Here is a 26124-nt window from a genome sequence, read left to right as displayed (position 1 = left end):
AGCTGTGATAAAAAGCAATTTTGGTGCTAGAGATCATTAGGAAAGGGAATGGAAATGAAAAGCAAGAGAGGATTTGCAGTCTTTATGCTAATTTGAAGCCCAATTCTGGCATAAGAGTGGATCCTTTTCAATTTAGTACTTAGGAATCTTTTGGAAACCAAAGAGGCTGCATCTCTCTGCCCAGGAACTCTCCTTTGTGGATTTTCTCTCCTTTGTCTTTTCCTTTTTATATTACTTTCTCCCACTTGATGGATCATCACCTTGCAGTGGTGAGTGGGCTTGCATGTTCCAATGAACCCTGTGAGTGATGCTGTCAGGAGTCATGTACTCCCAGCAGAGTCACTCATGGCGGTAAGGTCAAGGGAGAGAAACCAGACAAAGAACAATCCAAGAATGTCCTCAATGGCAGAACAGGCGGAGGATAACAATGTGTGTGCTACAATGGCTGTAAAGGAGGATGAAGGCTGTAGCAGATAAAAGACTTCCAATTGTCATGGTATCCATGCCATTAGATCAAAGCCTTTTTCTGTCAAGATTGTGTGTTGGTCATTGTGCACCCATATCCCCACATAAAACAAATTCACGCACAGGAGTCTTCCAACCAAATTATCTTGGAAGGCAATCTTACTCGGCCACAAGTGATCGCCAATGAATGAATATGTTACGGATTACTATTATGAATGAATGAATATTACTTTCTGTTGCTGAAGAGGTGTTTTCTTTCACCTCCACCACGTACCACCACTCACCTCCAGCCTTGCAGAATAAGGAAAGATATATTAAACTCTCTCTCAAACCTATCAATCAGCTGGCCAAAACCTCTTTCCCTATTTTCTGCTTTTAAGCCCAGTCAGGCCCTCATGGAGTCTGAACTGACAGTGGCTGACCAAGAACAAGACCTTGGGGTCATAGTGGGTAGGTCACTGAAAATGTCGACCCAGTGTGCGGCAGCTGTGAAAAAGGCAAATTCCACGCTAGGGATCATTAGATAAATAAAACTACTGCCAATATCTGCATTTCTTTGAGAATTTTCTCTTTTTTTGCCTGATTTACAATACCAAAACAAATCATTACATATTTAATATGTCCATAATCATCATTTGATCAGTATCCTTAGACTGAAAATTTTATTCAATGCCTTCACCTCCCAGGTCTTCTTCATTTGGTTGAGGACAACATTGTATCAACACCTCACAAAACTTCCCTGCCTGAGCAACATCAAGGCCACATAAACTGCTGTGCGGAAGCATCCTCTGTCTTGTTTTGAAATTCTAAAAACACATTTGAGTAGAGATGATTGTGTGAGGAAAGAAAGGTCTGTGTCTGTCCACAAAGAGCTGTGAAACATCTCTCAAATTACTTTCAGCACTTCTAAAAATGAGTGCCTGAAGCCAATCTCACTTTTGACATCTACCACACCCATTTCTGAGTTCTCTGGAACATGGCTCAGAAGCAAATGGCCCACCCCTCTCCATTCCTACCTGTGGGATTTTATAGAGCCCCAATAAGCTTGAAATTTCGATGTTTTGAGTATCAGTCCCTTCAAGAAAAGCCAGCAAGCTATTCCATCTACCACACTTGTAGTTTGGAATGTTAGCCTGCCCAGTAGATAGCAGGTCTAACAAAGCATCGTACGTTAATGGTGTGACGCTGGAGAACGTTGATCACTCCTTGGCAGCCATCTCTCTGTAAAAGCTGACATCGATGCTGACATTCAACATCGTCTGAACTCTGCAAGTGCAGCATTCTCCCGAAGGAAGCATAGTGTTTGAGGAATGGGATATTCACAGGGAGACCAAAATGCTTATTTACAAAGCCATTGTACTACCGACCTTACTGAATGCCTGTGAAACATGGACCATCTATAAACGTCACTCCCAACTTCTTGAAAGATTCCACCAACGCTGCCTCTGGAAAATTCTGCAAATTATTTGGGAAGACAGATGGACTGATGTTAGCAGTTTGGAAGAAGCAATTTTTTTCTAACCACAACTTCCCTTTCCCAGAGCTAGCAGGCATCACCTGTCCTTTCACCCTTTCCTTGGTACATTGCTGTTTCAGCTAAATATGTGCTGACAAAGAAAGCCATAGCAAACAATAACATCTATTTCAGCATATTGATTATCCCAGCTTTTATTATTTTGGGAAGGGTCAAGGTCAGCTCCTTCCTCAATAGGAAGCAGGCCTTTAGTATAGTGGCACCTACCCTTTAGAATTCCCTCCCTTTAAATATTAGATAGGCACCATCTCTGTTATTTTTTGGCACCTACACAAGACCTTTCTCTTTGAACAAGCCTTTTAAGTAGAGACCTTATCCATGAAGATGTTTGCTTTATGCAGCAGAGTTCATTGGAGATGTCATTCATTCATTCATTCATTTTCATTGGCGATCACTTGTGGCTGAGTAAGATTGTCTTCCAAGATAAGGTCTTTAACAGTGGGTCCGTAAGGGACTGTGGAGGCCAATTCAGGATCCACACAGCCTCCCACAGTGAGAACATAAGTTTCCAGATGGAAGATGGTCACGATGAGGATTTGTTTGATGTGCCTTTCGCTTACCTAGCTTGTTCCGTTTGCCCTGTATTCGTGCTTAAAGGAATATGAAAGAGAGAGGTGTCTATCTTAAACAAGAAAGAAAGTACATGTTGATTCTTCCTGATCTCTCAGTGGCTTTCAATACCATTGACCATGGTATCCTTCTGGGAAGACTGGCTGAGTTGGGAGTGGGAGGGACTGCATGGCGGTGGTTCCGCTCCTACTTGGCGGGTCAGCTCCAGAAGGTGGTGCTTGGGGAACATTGCTTGGCACCTTGGACTCTCCAGTATGGGGTTCTGCAGGGGTTGGTTCTGTCCCCCATGCTGTTCAACATCTACATGAAAGCATTGGGTGTGGTCATCCGCAGCTTTGGAGTGCATTGCCATCAGTATGCTGATGACACGTAGCTCTATTTCTCCTTTTCATCTTCTTCAGGTAAGGCTGTCAATGTGCTGAACCGGTGCCTGGCTGCGACAATGGACTGGATGAGGGCTAATAAACTGAGGCTCAATCCAGACAAGACTGAGATGCTGTTAGTGAGTGGTTCTTCTGACCAGATGGTGGGTGTCCAACCTGTCCTGGATGGGGTTGCAGTCCCCCTGAAGGAGCAGGTTCATAGCTTGGGGGTTCTCCTAGAACCATCTCTGTCACTTGAGGCTCAGGTAGCCTCGGTGGCATGGAATGCCTTCTACCAACTCCGGTTGGTGGCCCAGCTATGCCCCTATCTGGACAGGGATAACCTGGCTTCAGTTGTCCATGCCCTGGTAACCTCTAGATTACTGCAATGCACTCTATGTGGGGCTGCCTTTCAAAGACGGTTTGGAAACTGAAGCTTGTGCAAAATGCAGTGGCCAGATTGGTAACAGGGACCAGATGGTTCGAACAGATAAAACCGATTCTGGCCTGCTTGCATTGGCTGCCTGTATGTTTCCAAGCTTGATTCAAGGTGCTGGTTTTAACATGGCTTGGGACCATAATACCTGATGGAAAGCCTCTCCCGACATGAACCCACCCGTACACTACGCTCAACATCCAAGACCCTCCTCCAGGTGCCTACCACAAGGGAACCTTGGAGGATGGCAAAAAGGGAGAGGGCCTTCTCAGTGGTGGCCCCCAAATTATGGAATGATCTCCCTGAATAGGTGCACCTGGCGCCAACACTGTTATCTTTTTGGCACCAGATCAAGACTTTCCTCTTCTCCCAGGCATTTTAGCATTTGTTTTGAAATTGTTTTTAAATTTTTTAAATTGTGTTTTAAATTGTTTTTTAAAAATGTGTTTTTAAATTTGTATATTTGTTTTTAATTGCTGTAAACTGCCCAGAGAGCTCTTGCCCTCGCTTCCAACACCCCTTCTCAATGAGTGTTTGGTTCAGTCCATGAGGTTCTTCTTGTCTCACAGCTTGCAGTATCTGACTTTGCCCAAAGCCTTCGTCAGAGTGTCTGTAGTCAAGTCTTCCATTGGACAATACTCCATCTTGAGCAGTCCTCTGTGGTAACCATCTCTAATGAAATGGTGCTTCAAATGGTGCTTCAAGTTTATGTGCTTGGTTTGTGAACTCACCCCTTCTGGCTCCATGAGTCTGATGCATCCTTGGTTGTCTTCATGCATCACGACATGCCCAGATATAGAGATGCTTAAATCTTTGAACAGTTCAAGTAGCCATGTCAACTGTCTGCTTGCTTCAAAAGCTGACACACACTTAGCTTCTGTGGAAGAGAGTGCTACAATCTCTTGTTTCTTACTTGCCCAAATGATCACTGAATCTCCATAGTAGAAGATGTTTCTACTGGTGGATTTTCAATGTGTAGTGTCTGTAGCCCAATCACCATCTGCATATCCCACCAATTTGGGTTCTCGGGTAGCCACTAACTTTAGTTTCATGGTTGCAGTGCCCTTCAGATATCTCGCCACTCTCTTGATTTCTTCCCAGTCTTTCTTGGATGGTGAGCTGGTTTTTCTGCACAAGTATCCTATTGCTGCTGCCACATCTGGCCTGGTAACAGTGCTGATATAGAGAAGTTTCCCGATGGGTTGTCTGTAGCTCTCATGGTCTAGCCGTGGTTGTTTGTTGTGGCCTGGTTTCAGGTATCCTACTTCCATTGGAAAAACCCTCTGTGGCACAGAGTGGTAAGCAGCGGTAACTCAGCCGAAGCTCTGCTCACAGCCGGAGTTCGATTCCAACGGAAGGAGGAAGTTGAATCTCCAGTAAAAGGGGTCGAGGTCCACTCAGCCTTCCATCCATCCATGGTCAGTAAAATGAGTACCCGGCATATGCTGGGGGGTAAAGAAAGGCCGGGGAAGGAACTGGCAATCCCACCCCATATATACGGTCTGCCTAGTAAACGCTGCAAGATGTCACCCTAAGAGTCAGAAACAACTCGCACTATAAGTGCGGGGGCACCTTTTGTTGGCGTGTGCGGTGATTTGCGTGTCCAGCGCGTTACTACTAAAGAGCAAGATATCCAGAAATCCACAGACAAAGAACTTGGTTAAGAGTCTTTTACTTCAGACATTAAGGCATACAGCATACAAGCGGTTTCACTTTCCCCCACGACACCTCCTAACAAGAACCTCTCCACTCTGAAGCAAAACCCCCACACAAGAAGGCTGGCAGAACTTTCCCAGCCTTTATCTCCCTGGTTGCCTTGACAGCAGGTGCTGGCCTTGACAGGCCGTGCCAAGGCTCAGCAAGGATCTTCAAGCAGCTTAACCCCTGCTGTTGCTCTTCCTTGCTTCCAGGCTTGATGGAAACACTAGTGACAGTCCTGCCTGAGGGTCAACACCTTTACCTTTACCTTTTACTTCCATTGGAGTAGGTGTTAGATGTGCATCCTTCAGTCCTAGACTCTCGAGAAAGTCTTGGATATTTGGGAAGGTTCAAACTATGGAGATTGGATTAAATATGGACTTGGAAAAAGATTTGGATTTCCTGGCTGTGATGGATCCTGGAGACAAATATTACTGTTTGGAACTCAGCGCTGTCCCTGAAGGAATTGGTGAAGAGATTGGAGATAAAGATATCATCGGTTCGAAAAAATTCCTGGACTGGAAGGATTTGATGGAACTTGAAATGGAGAAAGTTTACAGAATTAATTCTTGTTTTGTGACAATGGAAAAACCTTCAAGAGATGTGCTAGTGCATTCTGTAAAAAAGAGGAACAGAGATCCGGTTTTGCAACAATACTTCAGTGATACGTTCGGAATTGATGGCAAGGAAATATTTGTGATGAAGGAAATTCCTATCAGACTCTTATTATATGACTGTGACAGCAAGATTATTGGGTGTGCAAAGATGGAAGATGGAAGATGGAATCAACACGGATAATGGAAGAAGAGCGATTTGAAATTACTGGACTTAGTAGACTTGATGAGTTGGATTAATTGACATGTCTATCTAGAAAAAAATTGATGGACATATATCTCAAGGATTGGAAACTTCTCTTTGACTTTTTGTGGAAGAATAAAATGATATGATGTTAATGAGATTTGATACCAACTAAGATAACCGCTGGAGGAAGATGATTTTATAATCTATTAAGAGACAGGCTTGTTATATATTATAGACCTATAGCTGAACTACGACAAATTGGAAGTCAATAGGTTTTTTTTCGTTTTTTTTAATTGTATTAGTTTTTTTCTTTTATTGTATTATTTATTAATTTGTGTTTTTTCTTTTTGTATTGTTTTGATTTTGAAAATTTGAATAAAAATTAATTGAAAAAAAAAAAGAGAAAGTCTTGGATATTTTATTTTTGTCTCAGCAAGAAGGATCCATCATCTTCTCTTTCAATTTGTATTCTGAGGTAGTGAGTGACATCACCTAGGCACTTCACTTCAACCTCCTTGTTGAGATGATTCACTAGTTGTTGCTTGTCCAGTGGATCTTGATAAGCCACCAGTAGATCATCCAAGTAAATCAGTAAGTCAGTCCATCTGTTGTTCTTGAATCTGCTGTACAGGCATGGCTCTGCTCTGCTTTGTACAAAGCCCTCATTTTGCTCAGTTTCTCATTCCAGACTTTGGCAGCCTGTTTAAGTCCATAGATGGATTTTCCAAGTTTACACACAAGGGTTTCTTTTCCTGGAACTTCAAACCCTGGTGGTTGTTACATGTAGATTTCCTCTTCTATTTCTCTGTGCAAGAATGCTATTTTTATATCCATGTGCTCCATCTTCATTTTCTTGTTAGCAGCAACACTTAGAAGAGTTCTGATGGTTGTATGTTTGACTTATCCATGCTTTTGAGAGTATCCTTTGGCTACTAATCTTGCCTTGTATCTCTCAATGTTTCCTTCAGCATCTGGCTTTTTCTTGAATATCCACTTGCAGCCTACAGCTTTTCTTCCTTGAGGAAGTTTGGTCAGTGTTCAAGTTTTATTCTTGTGTAGAGCTTCCAGCTTCAGTTTTGGCTTCAAACTCTTTCCAGGTCTCTGTCTCTGGAAGTTCATCTCTCATGAGGTAAGCAAATCTGTCTGGTGGTACACTTTTGTTGGTACATTCAGAGCCTGTGAATTCAAATCCTGCCTGTGTCTTGGTGTAAAGAGCCAGCTAAAGATCACCCCCACAGTCAGTGGCTCAGGGGCTACGTGCCCTGCCACCTGTGCAGCTGTGGGCAAGCTGCATAGTCCCAAGGAGCCCAGTTGCCCCCCAGCAGGCAGTTGCAGACAAGGAAGGGACTGGCTTGTGCAGCTGTGACAAGCTGAGCAGGCCCTAGGCAGCTGGGGAGGACTAGCCTCAGAGGGAGGCAATGGTAAACCCCCTGTGAATACTGCTTGCCATGAAAACCCTATTCACAGGGTAGCCATAAGTTGGGATCGACTTGAAGGCAGTCCATTCCATTTTCAGAGCATCTGGGTGCTGGTGCTGTGGTTACTTCAGACTGGAGAATGTAAAAAAATAACCTAAATAAAAATAACATAGAAGAAAATGCTTGAAACTAGCATCTGATTCTCAAGCCGGAGCACTCACTCTCCCCTCCCCACTCTCCAATTGTGCAACTGCACAATGGATTTGGTTCTGCTGACTAGAGAAGAGATTTAGGGCTGGTTCACACAGAGATTTTGTATGGGTCTGGTGCCTATTAGTGAATCTTCAATTACTTTCCTAATGGTTCTGAACATGGGATTGAGTAAGAAGGGTGGCAGGTGGGGGTTGGGTGAGGAGGCCAGGCTGAGGCTCATGGATCAGCCTCCTCTTCCCCTCCCTTCTCTCTCGTTTGCACTGTGAGGCTGAAGAAGGTCAGGGCACATCCTGTTTCTCTACCTCTCATAATACTAGAACTTGGGGACATCCAATGAAGCTGAATGTTGGAAGATTGAGGACAGACAAAAGGAAGGACTTCTCCCAGCACACCCTTAAACTGGAGAATTCATTCTTATTATGTTCTAAACAGGGGTGGGGGTCAGGGGAGAGGAAAGAATTTTAAAAAGTGAAGGCTCAAATGAATTTGGGATGGAACCAGTAATATTCTGTCTGTGGGTGCTTTCCACTGCACTTTACTCCGTTATTCTGATGATTTCTTACCTGGTAATTATATTTGATCTTTCACAGGACGCACAAGCTAGCTCCAGAATTCTAGTGGAATGTAGTGCAAGTTTAGCACTAATTTCCATGATAAATGATACCAGAAATAATTTGTTTGCAAGGCTGGGAACCCGGAGGAAAGCTGGAGTTTCTTGCTTAGCTGCAGCCGCTCACATGACAAGCATCCCAGCATGCACTCCAGAGCTTGGAAAAGTTACTTTTTTGAACTACAACTCCCATCAGCCCCAGCTAGCATGGCCACTGGATTGGACTGATGGGAGTTGTAGTTCAAAAAAGTAACTTTTCCAAGCTCTGAATTCCCACCCTTAGTCAAGCAGGGTTTGTTTGTTTGTTTTGCCTGACGAACGCTGTACCGGTATTCCGGCATTGGCACAGATAGCAGCAGCATTTTCCCCACACACCCTTGTCTTGATACAACTAAAACAATTTAAAAAGTCAGATCCTAAAGGGAGAGGGCTTGCATGATGATGGGGCGAGATCTTAGACCTCCTACACAGTGGGGAACAGTGTGCATGGGTGAGAGATGAAAACAAGCCATGTGAAAGACCGTTGCGCAAAATGCCGGTATATCTGCTGAAAAAGCTGGTCTTCCTTAACACTAGAGGTACTGCAGTGTGAAAGGGATTTTAGAAATCGGGACAGAAGCACTACCCTTTTAATCTGTTAAACTAACGCAATCAGCCCCGTGAGAGAGAGAGAGAGAGAGAGAGAGAGAGAGAGAGAGAGAGAGAGAGAGAGAGAGAGAGTGTGTGTGTGTGTGTGTGTGTGTGTGTGTGTGTGTGTGTGTGTGTGTGTGTGTGTGTGTGTGTGTGTGCGCGCGCAGAAAAGGCTTCCCAAAATTATGCAGGAGATAATGATCCCTTTTGAAGAAAGGTTAGAATGTCTGGAGCCTTTACCTTTAGGCCAGAGGTCAGCAATGTGGTGCCCATGGGCACAATGCTTCCCTTGAGGTCTTCCTCTTCTCTCTGTGAATGACGCCAGGCACTCATTGCCCACTCATGACATGGGTCATGAGGTGGAGAGAGTGCTGGAGATGCACCTGGAGCTGAAGGAGGAAGATGGAAAAGTTATGTTCTTTCCCACTTCCTACAGTAGGGCCCCGCTTCTCAGCAATCAGCTGGAGGGGGCCTGGAGCTCCCCACACTCCAGCTGATCATGCCAGAGGAGGGGAAGATCTCATCTTCTCCTCCCCTGGTGTGATCAGCGGGTTAGGTTCCAGACCAGCATGCTACAGCTGATCTGCTTTTTGGCAGTTTTCACTTTCTGGCGGGGGTCTGGAACCTATCCTGCCATATGAGTGGGGCCCTACTGTATTTCAGTTCTGTGAGCTTATGAAGGCTCAGATTAATTTTCCTGGATCAGAGCTTTACCAGGGAGGTATAAACAGAACCACTGAAGCACAGTGCCCCCAGTTCCCACCTCCTCGAAACATTGCAGAAAGATACCATGGTCAACAGTATCAGAAACCACTGAGAGATCCAGGAGAACAAGTAGGGTCACATTCCCTTTATCTCTCTCCTGACAAATGTCATCAACCAGGGAAACCAAGGCAAGTTCATTGCCATGGCCAGGCCTGAAGCCAGACTAAAACAGATCCAAGTAATCATTTGTGTGTGGGGGGGGGAGTAGCATGGGCACATCCCATCCCACACAATGCAGAAAAGGGTTCCCAAATTTATCTAGGGGATAGCCATCACTTATGAAAAAAGCTTAGAATGTCTGGAGCTTTTATACTTGGAACAGGGGTCACCAATGTGGTGCCCACGGCCACAATGCTTCCTTTGACGTCCTCCTCTGCTGGCTGTGAATCCTCTGAGGCCACACAAGCATTGCCCACTTGGGTCATGAGGTGGAGAGAGTGGTTGAAATGTACCTGGAGCTGAAGAGGAAGTTGCAAAAGTGACACTCTTTCCCATTTCCTATTTTAGCTCTATGTGCCTATCAAGGCTCAGATTAATTTCCTGGATCAGCGTTTTACCAGGGAGAGTGCACAGACCTTCTCTCTTTCTGTCCCTGAGATGGTGGAGGTCTTGAGGAGGGGGGAGAGGAGTGACCAGATGGGGTGGCACCCACAGCACTTGCTCAAAATCCCAAATGTGGCCATGGGCCTAAAAATGTAGGCAAACTCTGGCTTAGGGGGGAAACTGAGTAAAGGAAGGACACAAGAGAACGGCATATGATTATTCATGGTGTGGAGAAAGTGGGGAGGGAGAAGTTTTTTCTCATAGTACAAGAACCCAAGGACTTCTTCACAGAGCATAAAGTCAGACTGAGAAACTCACAGCCACAGGACATGGTGATGGCTACCAACTTAGAGAGTTTTGAAAGAGGATTACCCAACTCCCAGGATCAGAGGCTGCATGTCCCTGAATGCCACTCGCTGGGAAGAACACCAGTTTCGCTCATGCCCTGCTTGTGAGTTTTCCAGAGGTGTCCTCTGGGAAACAGGATGTTGGACTAGATGGGCCTTTAGGATGATACAACTGCAGGCTGTGATGTCCTTATATGTTAAAACCTGTAAATGTGGTAAGTGTGGGTTTATTAAGGGATATATGGTAAGTGAATTGAATGAGAGGGGGGAGAGCATGGGTTGGAAGGCTGGAGAATGCTGGATGATGATTGGCTGAGTGTTTGAATGGCTGAAGGTATAAATGAGAGGATGACAGTTGAGAGGGGGTCGGTTGGTGAGAGTTGTTGGAGAGTCGTTAGTGGAGAGTTATTTGGATGGGTTGGTTGGCAGAGTTCTGAGGGAGGGTTGGATTATATTTGGCTGATATTTAGACAGTATATATATGACCAGAAACATAAAGAGTGACACTGTATGAAACCGTACGCCTGTTAAACATTCCTAAAGTAATCTTGTTATTTCCTAGTGTTATCAAATAAATACTTTTATTGGTTTACCGAAAGCCTGATCCTTGGCTGGGGATATACAGACCGGAAGGGAGGGCAGGGTAATTACCAAGGCTGAAGGGAAACTGTATTTATTTATTTATTTATTTATTTAATTTCATTTATAAACCGCCCATAGCCAATGGCTCCCTGGGCGGTGTACAACATACAATAATACAATAAATCAACAAAAATCACTAGATATAAAATACAGATACATAATAACACTAAACAGTATTGAGATAACTAAAACATTAAAATATTAAAATATATAAAATGCATTAAAATGCCTGGGAGAATAGGAAGGTTTTAGCCTGGCGCCGAAAGGATAACAACGTAGGCGCCAGGCGTACCTCCTCTAATGGTGGCAGCGGTGAAGGGAGATATTGTAACATCGTCAAGTATCCAGAGCAACCCAGGATTGTACGCTTTATAGACAAAGATACAAGGGGGTTGTGGACAGCAAGGGCACCCAGACACAAAGTAACAAGCCATAGGGAGACTAGGCGAAGTCTCTAGCAGTATTGTTTACAGGGAGTGCCTGGTGGTGCTGCCTAGCAGTGGGATCTTGAGAGATCTGTGCTAGAGCAGAGTGAGAAAAAATAAAAATGACGATCCTGACTGGTGGTGTCCTGAGGTGGTGCCTAGTGAAAGGCGGTAGCCACAAGCAGATGGGAACCTGACAGGTGGAGCCAAAGGTGGGAACATCACACAGGGCTCTTTCAATGCACTTGTCAGGATTGTTCATACCAAACACCTCCCCCTCTCTCTCTCTCGCTCCCTCTCTCCCTCTCTCTCTCTCTCACACACACACACACACTTTGTCTCATGCCAAACTTTGGAGCCACATCTGCAATTTTCCACAAACATGTTTATCTCCAGCTCTGCACCTGCCCCTTGAATCACTCAGAGAGTCCAGAATGTTGGAGAGATTAACTTTCTCCCCCATATAATGATGAAAATCATAGTGATTTATCATTATTCTTTCCAAAGCTCAAGAGATATTTCTGGAGAGTGTACAAACATCAGAATCAAGGGCAGAATGAGGTTATTTATTCCACTGTACCTGGGGAAGAATGGTGGTGCACAGAATATCTCCTGTCCTGTGTCAGAGAAAGAGTGAGTCAAGATTTAGAGCAGGTCAAAGGGGGGTGCGGGATGTTCCTGCATGGATTTAATGACTCTGAAGCCACTCATATTTGTGAAGCCACTGAAGGTTGTGTCTTGCAAGTGTTTGGCTTCTTCTGCTTAGCTGACTCTGGAGGAGAGAGGAGGATTCTCAAGACAGGTGCAGGAGGCAAAGCCAGAATGATCTCCCTGCTGTTTCTATTGCTACTTCTGCTGCTCATGCCCCATGGAATCTGTGGGAACCTGAAGGCAAAATGCCCCTTGAATCTGATCAGGGAACAAAATGGAGCACTCAATTTCTACCGGTCTGGAGACTTCCTCATCAGCGGGATCATCTCTCCAAAATATTTTGCTCGGCAACTTCCATACATCTTTTCCCAAACCCCTTTAATCAGGCTTGAGCGGTAAGTGATTATCTGCAGATGGGCATTATGTCTCCCTTCTTCTCAAGTGGTCCAATTTACCAGGGAAGTAGCCCCTGTTTCAGGGCTGGGCAGCCTGTAGCCCTCCAGATGTAGCTGCTCCCATCGTATCTGGCCACTGGCCACACTGTCCTATTTTCTGTTTTCCTTATTCATCCACAGTAAACCACTCTCCCTGATATTCTGCTGTGTTGCCTGTTGAAGAATGTGACACAGGAATGCAAATGAGTCTGATCAGGGATCAAAACCATGCACTGAATTAACCCAAGTTGTATGGCTTCCTACACGCAAGTAGATGCCAGGCTTTGCATTGGATGAGAGGGTAGAATGGGCTTCCTTCCTAACCCAGCAGCTCAGGGGAAAATCCCTCTTAGCAAACTTAAACCTTTCCTCCTTCCTCCTAATCCTCTTTCCTTTTATGTTCTGTCTTTAAACTATAAGTCTGAGGACAGGGACTGTCTTAAAAATGACATTTATAAGCTGCTCTGGGGGATTTTTTTTTTTTTTTTTGGCAGAAGAGTAGGATAAAAATACTTGAAATGAAATGAATAAGTAAAATATAGAAGGCCAGGGGATTACAGTAGGGCCCCACTTATACGGCAGGTTAGGGACCAGGCCCCCCGCCGTAAAGCAGAAATCGCCATAAAGCAGAACCGATTGACTATAATGGGTCATGTGATGTCCTTCCCCGGCACCACCTGTGAAGCTCTCACTTTGTGGCTACCAGCAGATAGGAACGTCAGGTTTATTCTTACCCTTTACAGCTCTAGCACAGATTTCAACAAATCCCCCTGCTAGGCCTTACTACCCCACACTCTGTATCTCTTATAACCTTTAGACTGTGCCTTAGTCTCTGCCAGGCTATCTCGATACCTTGTGTCTATGGGTATAGGTAATTCCCAAAAAACCCTGCAGACTCTTGCACTGAAGCTTACAGCCCTGGGTTTCTCTGTGGGACTGGATGCACTTTCCTCTGATCCGCCGCTGCCACCATTCGATACAACTGTTCAGCCTTGGTTACTTTGCTATTCCCCCTGGTATGTGTATCCCAGCTGAAGGAATCAGGCTTTTGTTTAACCAAGAAATATTTATTAAGAACTAGAAATAACAAGATTACTTAATTACTTTGTTGACAAGCTTATGGTTTCATATATGTTCTGACATGTACTTGACTTCTTACTAATTGCCTCAGAACTCCGACTCACTCTCAACAACAACAACCCTCCAACATCCACCTCTCTCCAACCTGCACCTCACAATTCACCTCCAAACACCCCCACCTCCAATTCACCACCTCTCAGATTCAACTGTCATTCTTCCATTTATACTCCCAGCCATTCAAGCACTCAGCCAATCATCCAGCATTCTATTGCTCATGTACTCCCCTTCCTCTTTCACTCCACTTACCATATGTCTTCTATATAACCAGCACTTACCATATTTACAATATAAGCAGCAACATCACAGTCACGTCACGCAAAAATGCCACAAAAGTGCAAAATCAGCTTTAAAACAGGGAATTTCCCCTAATTGAAAGCCGCCGCATCAGCAGAACGCCGGAAAATGGAACGCCATAAAGCAGGGCCCTACTGTACCTCATTATTCCACTTTTTCAATCCTTCCTCCCTTCAGTCCATCAGACTTCATTCAAGTATAGCAGTGGCGTCACTAGCAGGAGTGCAGGGGGGTGCGGACCTCCGGTGCGCGCCCTCCCAGGGGCATGGACGAGGTGGCTGGGCTTGTGCACGCGCACTTGCGCACACGCACTCAAGGCCAGCTACCCTGTCTATGCCCCTGGGAGGACGCACGCTGGAGGGCACCCAGCTGCAGAAGGCCTAGAATGCCGGTGCGCCTCCCTCGCCCCACCGACGCTGCTCCTGCTCCCGCTCTCACCTGTCCGCCCGCCTGCCCGCCTCCGAGGAGGAGTCGGCGCAGACTTGCCAGGCAACGGCACGGGGCAGGATGGCTCTGGGTGTCACCCCCCTCATGGTGACACCCGGGTGCGGGCTGCACACTCCGCACCCCGGTAGGGACGCCCCTGAAGTATAGGTGTAATCATGTGCTCCTAATTACCAGGGACATCTCCTATTTTCAACCCCTTCCTGCCATCCCTGGCAAAACAATCCCCATACTTGACTCTTGTTGCCATTTTGAGAACAGCTGGGGATTGCATGAACACTGAGATAGCATCTAATCCAGGAAGAATCACATCTGAATGGCGAATGAGGGGATTGTGGCATCTTTACCACCAAAAGAACAGCCCCTTTGCTTAGGCACAGGCTGCAGCTAAGATGGCTTGGTCTTAGTGGTCTCAACACAGATGCCAGTGCACAGCTCTCCCTTCTGTCCCCAGCCTAATTGTCTAGTATAGGGTTGCCAGGTCCATGGCCTGAGACTGATCCTGTATATTTAGGAGAAGAGAGAGTCAGCCAAGTGCAGGTGTTTTTGCAACTCTGTAATGGGAAAAACCACAAGGTGGCAATCTCCCTTCCCCCTGTCCAACTTTTAAAGATACAGAAGACCTCCTGGTTGCCAGGCCCAGCCTCCAAGAGGTCTTCTGTATCTTTAAAAGTTGTGGAGGGAGCAGAGAGAATTCCACTTTGTGGTTTTTCCCATTACAGTATTGCAAGAACACCTGCACTTGGCTGACCTTCTCTTCTCCTAAATATACAGGATCAGTCTCAGGCCATGGACCTGGCAACCCTAGTCTAGTATAAAGGTTGCAAGTGTTTGCATTAAGGGCTTATCCACATGGAGCAAAACATCATAGCAAAAATGCTGCTTTTACCTTTGTTTTCTGTTTGCACAGTCCACATAGGGGGCTCAAAGCCAGCTTCAAACACGGTGCTTTTCATTCATACTGAAGGGAAAGGATCGATCACGTAGCTTCCTAATGACCATGCAGGCTTGCAGAATGGGAGCCAGCAGCCAATCAGGAAGTGACATGAACAAAGGGAGGGGAAGGGAGTGGGCGTGGAGAAGGGAAGCATTGGATTAAAGCATCTACAAACCCCTAGAGATACAGAACTGGAGACGTTTTCCCCTTCCGTTTTCAGATTAAAACAGCATGTTTTTATGTTGGATTTAAAGGGGAAACTGTGTTTTAGCTGCTGGTTGCCAGGCATGTCATGCGAACCAAATTAAAAGGGGCTGTGAGTAGCACCAGACCCACACTAAAACTCTGTGTGAACCAGCCCTAAATCTCTTCTTTAGTCAGCAGAACCAAATCCATTGTGCAATTGAACATTTGGAGAGTGGGGAGGAGTGAGTGAGTGCTCTGGCTTGAGAATCAGATGTTTGTTTCAAGTATTTTCTTCTGATATTTTGGAGGGCATGTGATTTTTATTTAGCTTTTTTTTTATATTTACATTCTCCAGTCTGAAGTAACCTCCTGGAAGGTATCAGCAGAATGAGTGTCCCAGCCACATCTGGCACTGCCCTTGCAACAAAACGGTTCCTTAAAAGAGACAAATGTGCTTCTGCAGGTCTGTCCTTTATAGCTGGGTGCAATGTTACTTGGAGAGTTTTTTGTCTCTTAACGGAATCTACCCAAGAATTTATTTATTACATCTATACCCCACTTTTCTTTTCTTGATAGAAACCCAAGGCGGCTTACATATGGTTCCCAGGCTGTCTCCCATCCAAGCACTGACCAGACCTGCCCTGCTTAGCTTCAGTGTGCTGGGCTCATGTGCCTTCAGACCATAGCCTGAGACCACCTCAGGTCCAAAATAATATATGCAATTGCAAGCTTAATCAAGTGCAATGCATCTGGGGACACAATTTGGCTCTGAGATTTTTTTTCTCTGTCTCCCCCTGACATCAGTCCACAATCTTTAGGATTCTCCCTCGTCGCTGTGCCTAGTCTCAGCTGATTTCACTTGCACAAGAGAAAGTCAAAGAAAGGGCACAAAAAGTCCTTGCAGTCTCCTGATGGTTTGTTTCACAAAAGGGCTGGACTGCCCATAACTAGCCAGGCTGAAAGTGATATTTACTGACTTTCAGCATGATGATAATCATTTCTACTGACACATAAATCAGTAAGTCCTACTGATTAAACAGGACTTCCTGACAGGTAAACTGAGTTCAGATTGCAGCTTTATTCTCTTCCTAGACTATAGGCTGAGATGTAAATTTCAGGAAAATGGCATACAGGCACCCCCTTTCAAGGAAAAAGACCACTGAAGCAGCTGCGGCCCTCGCAGCAATTTCCCTGTATTTCATGAACCTTCCGTATATATATTATATATAATTCTTTGAAGTATGGGTGCTTCTCCTCTTCTGCAATGGAGCATGCATATCTCCCCATTTTTATTCTTAAGTGGCAAATGGATTTCCACCTTGCAGCAATATTATGCCTCTTCTTATCCCCCACCCTTCTACAAACATACAAATCATTACTTGGGGATCAAATAATGTTTGTTTTAATTAATTCCTGAACAGTAGTTTGACACTTAATAATTGATTGATTGATTGCAGTTCATCACCTAGGTTCTACTGGCACATCTTGTCCTTCTTGTTCACACTTCATGAGATCAATCGAGATCCCAGGCTCTTACCCAACATCACCCTGGGATACAATCTGTATGAGAACTACTTTGATGCAAGGATGACTTCTGATGCCATGACAGACCTACTTGCGGGTGGGGAAAGCAATATTCCAAACTATGCCTGTGGAAAATGGAATCATTTGCTGGCTGTTCTTGAAGGAGCCAATTCTGTCATCTCAAAAGAGATTTCAACCAGGTCAGGCATCTACAAAATCCCACAGGTATGAATGGCGGGGGGGGGCACACAGAGACAGAGGAGAACTTCAGCTGCATAAAATTCCTCTTTCTCTCTAGGAGAGTCAATAAGCAACATCAATAGGTGAGAAAATCCTGAGCTGTGGTTCCAGGGTTCTTTCTTCTTCCCTCAGCCTCTGCCAACCTGGCACCCTCCAGATGTTTCAGACGAAAACTATTAGCATCAGGCAGCAAAAATATTTGTTAGATATTTATCATTCAGGTTGTTAAATATCTGTTCCTAATTTCCTCATTAGATCAGCTATGGCTTTACTGCTCAGACTATTGATGACAAAACCCAGTTCCCTTTTGTCTACCGGCTGGTCCCCAGGGAAGAAACACAATACCCAGGGATTGTCAAGTTGCTCCTGCATTTTGGTTGGACGTGGATCGGTCTCGTTGCTCCAGACAATGAGAATGGAGAAAGGTTCTTGAGTGCCATGAGACCTCTGATGATCAGCAGTGGAATTTGTGTTGCCATATCAAAACAGCTATCAGAAAAGGATCTGCACAAAATACTCAGCGAGAGTAAGCCATTTCTCATATGGAGACAAATTAGTGTATTTGTTTACTATGAAAACACTCACAGGGGATTGATTTCAATCATAACACTGCAAAGAAGCTTTGAGGGGGGAAATGGGGCAAAAGTCTGGGTCACAACAGGGTTTCAGGACATCAACATGAACTTGTCTGCTGGACCTGAACTCTTCCAATACTTCCATGGTTCTTTGTCTTTTGTAATGAAGACCAAAATAAGGACCAAACACGAGTACTATGAACCAAATGTGTATCTTTTCCATCTGTTTTCCAAGAAAGCATTTAGTTGTTTATATTCAAAGCATGTGTTGTCCGTGAGAGGTTGGACAAGATGCACAGAGGAGGAGAAGCTGGATATGCTGCCCCAGGAGGAGGTGGAGAGTACCCTGTCTCAAGACAGCTACAGCACTTACTTCAGTGTCCAAGCCGTTGCACATGCCTTAAATGCAGCGTATTCATCTAGATCAAAGCAGATGTTGATGGTGGGTGCAGGAGGCAGGTTGGAATCTCAAAGGCTGCAGCCATGGCAGGTATTTCCTTTCCCTTTTTGCAAACTGCAACTCATCCCCCAAATTCTGGAATCATCATTATCATTATTATCCTGAGTCCATTCCAAAATATAGTGGTGAGGAAAAGCTATTGCCCATTCCTGAGGCAAATCCAATTTGTGAGGCTCCTGGTGGTGATCAACCTTTTTGCCTGCTATGATTATGTCAGAAGACTCCCCTATCCAGTGTCTTCTCCCTGGTTTCCTGAGAGAGATCTATCTTTCTCAGCTAAAGTTGAGCTCTCCAGTTCTCCCCCTCTGTCAAAAAATCACCAGGAGGTTTACAATATATTGAAACAACAAGATAAGAACAGCTAAAAATAGTTTTTTTTAAAAAAAAAAATACAAAACTATGGAGGATATGAAACAGAGAACTACAAAAGATAATCTACAGGAGAGTGGTATTCATGTTGCTTGTTGAAACAAAAGTGTATTACTTCTTGGCACAGCTGAACATCGCATTCATATGCTGTTCCTGACTGTGAGTAGACCTATGAGGACACTCTCTGCAGTGACCTTGCTGTGAAAAAACCTTCTCTAAAGAATAGCGGGCATCTGCCGTAATAATACCATCTCTATTAGAAAGAAGGTTTGGGTACCTATTGTAAATGAGGGTTTTTAAAAAGTATTTTATCGCCTTTTGAGTTGATCTTACCCTTAAAACTGCCTTATTTTCCATGAAATGTGGTCTATGAATGTTTTAATAAATAAAATAGAATACCCGAATAGAACTTATGAGTCCAAATGAGATGTGCACTGGCCACAGTTCAGAAAAGCTCAGAGTGAGCAGGGCTGAGATATCCAACATGCTTTCATGCTTTCTTAATGCTGGTGTTTCCTCTGTCATTCCAGCTTCACCATTTCTTAAGAGAAATCCAGTTTTCAAATACTTCCATAGGCGGACTGTATTTGGATGAGAATGGGGAGCTGCCGGCCACCTTCAATATTGAGAACTGGGTGATGTTTCCCAATGAGTCTCGTGTTAGAGTGAAAATTGGGAGCGTAGAGAGAGTAGCATCCACTGACATAAAGTTCACCATTGACCCAGAAGCCATTGTGTGGCCAACATGGTTTAAAAAGGTAGAGGACACTTGTATTCCACGTAACATCTATTACCCTCTAATCCCAAGCTATGATGGCTGTGCTCTGCCGCCCTAGTCAGAGGCAGCGTGCTTCTGAAAACCAGTTGCCGGAAGCCTCAGGAGGGGAGAGTGTTCTTGTACTCGGGTCCTGCTTGTGGGCTTCCCCCAGGCACCTGGTTGGCCACTGTGAGAACAGGATGCTGGACTAGATGGGCCACTGGCCTGATCCAGCAGGCTCTTCCTATGTTCTTATGTTCTTATCCCCACTCAGCCATGGTGAAGTTCACTGGGTGACCTTGAGCAGGTCACAGACTTTCTGCCTAACCTACCCAATAGGGTTGTTTTGGGGATAAAATTGAATGTGGGAGAGATCCCTGGATGCCGCCTCAAGCTCCTTGGAGGAAAGATGGGAAATTTAATAATGATGAAGATGAAGATGATGTTTGGAATGAGAGATGAAGCAGTAGCATCATCAGTCCTCGGAGCTCATATTCTGTTGTCATTAGGGTGTGTCAGTAGATGGGGAGGAAATCCCGATGCCAGAGAAACGTCCAAAGGACTGCAGGTGGAGATAAAGCTGTGGGTCCCAAGATGGACTGACAAAGAAGTGGGTTAAAGGAGCTGAGAAGCTACGATTGAGCAAACACTGTGTGGCATAGTGTGTGAGAGATGATGCAGAAGAAGAACGGAAGGTGATTAGAGAGAAAGTAAGGGTGACTTTAAACATGAAGGACAGAAAGAACAAATGGGAAAGAGATTGAGGAGGAGAAAGGAAGTCGCTCTGGACAGAGAGCCGAGAGAAAAGACAGTTATGACTTTGAAATCAGGAGAAATCAAGGTTGCAGGTAGCTGGAAGGAGGCAGAAGTGAAAGTCTGGTTGACGGTGGAGATAAGAGACTTTGTGGGAAGGAGGAAGTGCAAAGAGAGATACAGATTAAGACTGAAAATGAGACAAGGAGGGATTAGAGAGACAAAAATGAGCAGGATACAGATGTTCAAAGAAGCAAGCAACCACACCAAAAAGGTTTCCTTTTCGTGCTGTTCTGCATCCAACGTATTTCCGGGATTGGGGGAGGGTGAGCCTGGGGTTACAGGGACAGGAGATCCTTTGCTGTCCTTTCCAAACTCTAAGAACTATTTCCATAAACACACATACTCCTAAACCTTTCCCCTTGGTGCACCTTCTTCTCTTTGTGGCTAGACCGTGCCTCGCTCCAGGTGTACTGAAAGCTGTCGCCCTGGATACAAGAAGGTGGTTCAAGAGGGAGAGCCGGTTTGCTGCTATGCTTGCGCTCCTTGTGCGGAAGGGACAATCTCCACTCAGGAAGGTGGGTGACTCCAAGGGAGATGGTGGAGTCCAAGATGTCCTTGGCAGGATAGAAATAGGACAAAGATTCACTCCGAGACCCTTTCTGTGATGATTCTAAAGACATTTCTGAATATGGATAATGTCTTGGTTTCTGCAATTTTTATCACCTTTGGGCTACCAAGCTGAGATCAGGGGGAGGATTCATCATGCATTGCCCAGAATGCATCTCTCTTCTCTAATTTAACCTATGCCCTCCATGCTCTGCTTTGTACAGGGATCACCAGCATGATGCGCCCACAGATTTATCCCTTCCCTCCTTTCACTGAGAGAAGCAATCTGGGGCAGCCAATAAAACAGACTGAGGTGTGTGCTGCACTGCGGGGTACCTATGATAATTTCTCTGGTTTGCACATGTGCCACAAGATCCCTCATGCAATTGCAGGGATTGACTCAGATTGGGAATTTCAGTGAACATAAAAATATGCTGAGAATCCTCCTCAACATGCTGTGATTCCGTGTCAGACAAGCAGAGGTTACTTAGCAGTAAAGTTGATGTGCAAAGTTCAGAACATAAATAAAGGCCACTTCACCAGGACAACCCCCTGTTTTTTTATTGAGCAGATCACCCCTATTCTACCTTTGGTTCATTCTCCTGTTCCTTAAAAACCCTTTAGCAAAGCCTTCCAGGAATGGGTAAGGCAGCCTGTCCTCCAGCAGATGTGTTGGACAACAGTTGTAGGAGGATTTTAAAGCACTGAATTTAGATGGATCCAGGGAAGCCCAGAGGGTACCCTAAACAACCCCAACCCACCGACATCTTTCCTCCTCTCCCCCCAAACGTAGGTGTAGGTTTGGCAATTGTGTGCACAGGGTGCTTACTAATGGACCTCTGCAACAATAGCTAAAAGTAGTCTCACTTCTTAGTCCTGTCTGAGGAGGGCTCGCGGCCAGCCCAGAGGCCAAAGAACCCTAGCCTCTGCTTTGCCAGCCAACACCCCTTTCCTTCAAGTGCCCTAATTTGCCCTGTTTAGTGCAAGTAAAGCTAAACCAATGGACATAAGATATCAATGCTTTACTAAAGACAAGAAAAAGAAAAATGCAAGCATGCACGCTCACTCTCAGTCAGCAAGCCAAATAAAATATTTACTTACTAGCTCTGAAGCAACTTAGGTAAGAAAGATCCTTCATATCCATCCAACCAGCAAAGGGACACATTGATGTTCCAAAAGCAATGTCCAGGCCCAAGTCATTAGGCTCAGGCAACATGGATCCTGCCTTCAGAAGTCCGGAGTGTGACCCAGCTTCCTTGTGTGCAGGACTTATACATCCTCACAGAAGATCTACCATCATACCTGATAATGTATTAATTGATGGTAAAATTCTAAAGTTAATTGGTCCATGACATCTCCTTTTCCTGGGAAATGTCCACCCCTGACTATGGTATGTTGTTGATCACAAAGTATTCACTAGGTTCCCTTTTTGTGGCTAACCTTGTGGCTAACTGCTACTTTTGATTCTGCTTTTCACATGACTTTTGGACTTTCCAACGCTCAACTGCCAATTGTCATGACCTGAACATGACCTTCACTGTCTCCCCCTTTCTTTGCAATGTACCTTTAGTATTTTATTATCATCTTGAACCCCTAACACTATAAATTTTATTTATGCAAAGCACCTATATTAAATGTAGTTTACATGTTACGTTTGACACACAGACACGCACAGATGCATATCAGGCTTTGGCATGAACATCATCATTTCTGCTTGCTCCGTTCAAATGGATGCACCTTGCCTGCTTGGGTAACAGCTATTACTATGCTCTCATCCAGAGGCTTTTAATATTTCTACTTTAATTTACTTTCGGTTTTACTTGTTTTAAAATACTACCTCTGCATTCTATGAAGCTTTATTCACTCAAGCTTTGACTAAATTCCCTTCATTTACCTACTCCATACACCAGTCACAAATGTAAAACCTGCTGTGGGTTTTCAAGTTTTGCTTATATGATACCTGAACCCCTTACAGACTTCCAAAAAAGGGCTCAGGTGGTCTCATTCCTTCCCACACTCACTTCCTTGTATTATTAAGAGGGTATCCGAGTCCCAGGGTCTCTATCAAATTCCGTCAAAACCAGATCCCCCTTAGAATTTCTGCGTAAACCATTACAAATACTTCAGGGCTCCATAGCGTCTTTGTGCCAGTAAAGGTAAAGGTGTCCCCGCACTTGTAGTGCAAGTCGTTTCCGACTCTTAGGGTGATGTCTTGCGACGTTTACTAGGCAGACCGTATATATGGGGTGGGATTACCAGTTCCTTCCCCGGCCTTTCTTTACCCCCCAGCATATGCCGGGTACTCATTTTGCTGACGATGGAGTGGACCTTGACCCCTTTTATCGGAGATTCGACTTCCTCCTTCCATTGGAATCGAACTCCGGCCATGAGCAGAGCTTTCGGCTGCATTACCGCAGCTTAACACTCTGCGCCATGGAGTTCCATATTTCTCTTGACCTTGGTTTATTCCAAATGCCAACTGAGCTACAGAAAGTCACAGTGAGTTTGCAAGTTTCCAAATGCAATGCAATTCTTACAAATCTCACTGAGTGTGTGTGGGTGAATTTTACTATTCTACTCATGTCGTCAGGCTTCTCAAAAGCTGTTGTTACAGCCCCTTTATATTTTTTAATTAAGACCCCGAACTGATAGCATTTCAAATTCCTACACAGTTTTCATCAGCCCCAACCAGTGCAGTCATGATGGCTGGGGCTAATGAGCACTGTAGCCCCAAACATCTGGAGGGCCCCAGGGACAGGAAGACTGTGATAAGAGAGGGAGGCTGCATGAAGGGTCGGCGTTTGTGGTTTGAAACATCATAGAACTTCCTTGGAAGGAGCCTGATGGATGGAATGGATGGACCAGACCAAAGTGCAGACCTCTGCTTAGGAACAAAGGCTCTTACTGCCTCAGGCCATTTGTTAACACTCAGCCTCATGATCCTCACATAGGTGGTACCCTGAGTTCCTTGGAGGAAGAATACGGTTTACCTCTAACATGTAGATTTTTTCTATGCTAGTCTTATTTTCTCTGAAGTAATGGTGGGTTACCCACCTGTCACTTCCAGATTTGAAAAATGCAGGAATCTGTCTTTCTGCCAAGTGATCCACCTTGCTCTGTTTTTGTCTACTATGGAAAGTCTCACAGAGGAAATTTCCTGGCCCCACCAACTGAAATCCTTTTTTTTTTATTGGTGAGGGCACATTCTGAGTACAAAGCATGTCCTCTGTCAGAGAGTTGCACTAGAACACAAGGGGCCTGGGTTCAAATTCCCTCTCAGCTATGCAACTCATTGGGTAATCTTGGACCAATCACATTTTCTCAGGCTTATCCTGTAACACAAGGTAGTTTTGACGATAGAGCGCATGAACAACCTTGTGCCCCACTTTGGGTCATTGGAGGAAAAATAAGATTAAGTGTAAACACTAACTAACTAACCAACTAAATAAATAAATAAATAGATGTTTGCCTTCCCCTCCTTATTATGCATTTTGATTTTATGACTTCTCCCACATCAGCATCTTTTTAAAGATCTAATAGATTAAAATTGATTTTGGATGTAAGCAATGCTGAAACCACTCATTTTTTCCTACACAGATGCAGACCATTGCACCAAATGTCCAGAAGATCAATATCCAAACATCGACCAAGATCAGTGTATCCCCAAGATTATCACCTTCCTGGCTTATGAAGAACATTTGGGGATCATCTTAGCTTCCATTTCCCTGTTCTTCGCTTTAACCACAGGAATTGTGTTAGGAATCTTCATTAAATTTCTAGAAACCCCCATAGTCAAAGCCAACAACCGGGACCTCTCCTTCATCCTCCTCATCTCTCTCCTGCTTTCCTTTTGGTCTTCCTTCCTGTTCATAGGCCAGCCAAGGAAAGTGACCTGTCTTCTCAGACAAACAGCCTTCAGCATCATCTTCTCAGTTGCCGTCACTTCTGTGTTGGCAAAAACCATCACTGTGGTGCTAGCCTTCCTGGCCACAAAGCCAGGGAACAGGGTGCGGAAATGGCTGGGGAAGAGTCTGGGCAATTCCATTGTCATTTCCTGTTCCACTGTCCAAGTTGTCATCTGTACCATCTGGTTGGGGATCTCTCCACCCTTTCCAGACTCTGATATGCACTCCCAACCTGGGGGGATCATCCTGCAATGCAACGAAGGGTCCATTGCCATGTTTTATGGTTCCCTTGGCTACATGGGCTTCCTGGCTGCCATCTGCTTTACGGTGGCTTTCCTTGCCAGGAAGCTGCCTGGGGCCTTCAATGAAGCCAAGCTGATCACCTTCAGCATGCTGGTCTTCTGCAGTGTTTGGGTCTCCTTTGTGCCCACCTACCTGAGCACGAAGGGGAAATACATGGTAGCCGTGCAGGTCTTCTCTATTTTGGCCTCCAGTGCTGGCCTTCTGGGCTGCATCTTCATTCCCAAGTGCTACATTATTGTGCTGAGGCCTGATCTGAATACAAAGGAGCATCTGACAACAAAAATAAAAATGGCATCTGATTCTTAAAATACTGTTTTGAGTATGTCCAGCACAACAGAAATGAAACTCACATGCTTCTCTTGGAATACAGCTCCTTTGATATAACTATCCCTTCATTTTGCCTAAATCATGAATGATGAAAATGAATGCAGCATGACTGCAATGGCCACAGGCGCTTTGGGCTTTATGTTTGGCATGTGTTGCTTTGTCACAGCCTGATTCTCACTTGATCAGCCACAATGTCTTTGTGCTGCTAACGCTCATCTGGGGTCACCCTCACTGGCTTTGCAGTCTTATTTTCTAGCAAATATTCTGCTATTGGACTTTGGTGTTGACATCATCATTATCTTCTGTTTAATTTTATGGTACCCTTTCTACAAAATTGTGCTAAAGGTAGATCACAATATAACAAATGAAGAATAAATATAACAAATAAACTATTAGAAATAATCATAATATCAGTGGGTAAATTAAAAAAAAACAATCCAACATTCAATAAAACAATACAAAGAAGCTAACTTAATTTTAATAGCTAAATAATAGTTTACTTTTCATAGCTAAATAATAATTCCAACACAAAAATAGTTCAGTAGCTTCCAAATGATCACCACATTCCAGATAATGCGCTTGTATCCAATAGTTTGGATCTGAGACTCAGTCTTGGAACATCCCATCTCTCACTAGGTGTAGAGCAGACACTTCCACCTTGCTTCTCACCCAGAGGAGGCTTTTGCCCACCAATATTGTGTATTCACTCCATGTGGCGACCAAAAATGTTCCTTCTACACTCTCCCACCAGCTCATC

At 44.6% G+C, this 26124-nt stretch overlaps 1 protein-coding gene and 1 pseudogene across 1 annotated transcript; one reads left to right on the top strand and one right to left on the bottom strand.

The window, feature by feature from the left end:
- Window positions 1-15384, bottom strand: part of LOC133381675 (vomeronasal type-2 receptor 26-like) — a 41207-nt pseudogene extending 25823 nt beyond the window's left edge.
- LOC133379001 (vomeronasal type-2 receptor 26-like) lies at window positions 14364-25307 on the top strand (the record flags this gene model as incomplete). The annotated part of the gene is made up of 4 exons (XM_061613613.1): window positions 14364-14480; window positions 17565-18374; window positions 20675-20801; window positions 24430-25307. Coding segments are annotated over exons 1-4 (1932 nt in total), but the record flags the coding sequence as incomplete, so codon positions are not given.
- Window positions 25308-26124: the final 817 nt, after the last annotated feature.

The sequence above is a fragment of the Rhineura floridana genome, chromosome 3 (assembly GCF_030035675.1).
Source record: "Rhineura floridana isolate rRhiFlo1 chromosome 3, rRhiFlo1.hap2, whole genome shotgun sequence".
In the NCBI taxonomy this organism is placed as follows: Eukaryota; Metazoa; Chordata; class Lepidosauria; order Squamata; family Rhineuridae; genus Rhineura; species Rhineura floridana.
This window is presented reverse-complemented; position numbering and strand designations above follow the sequence as displayed.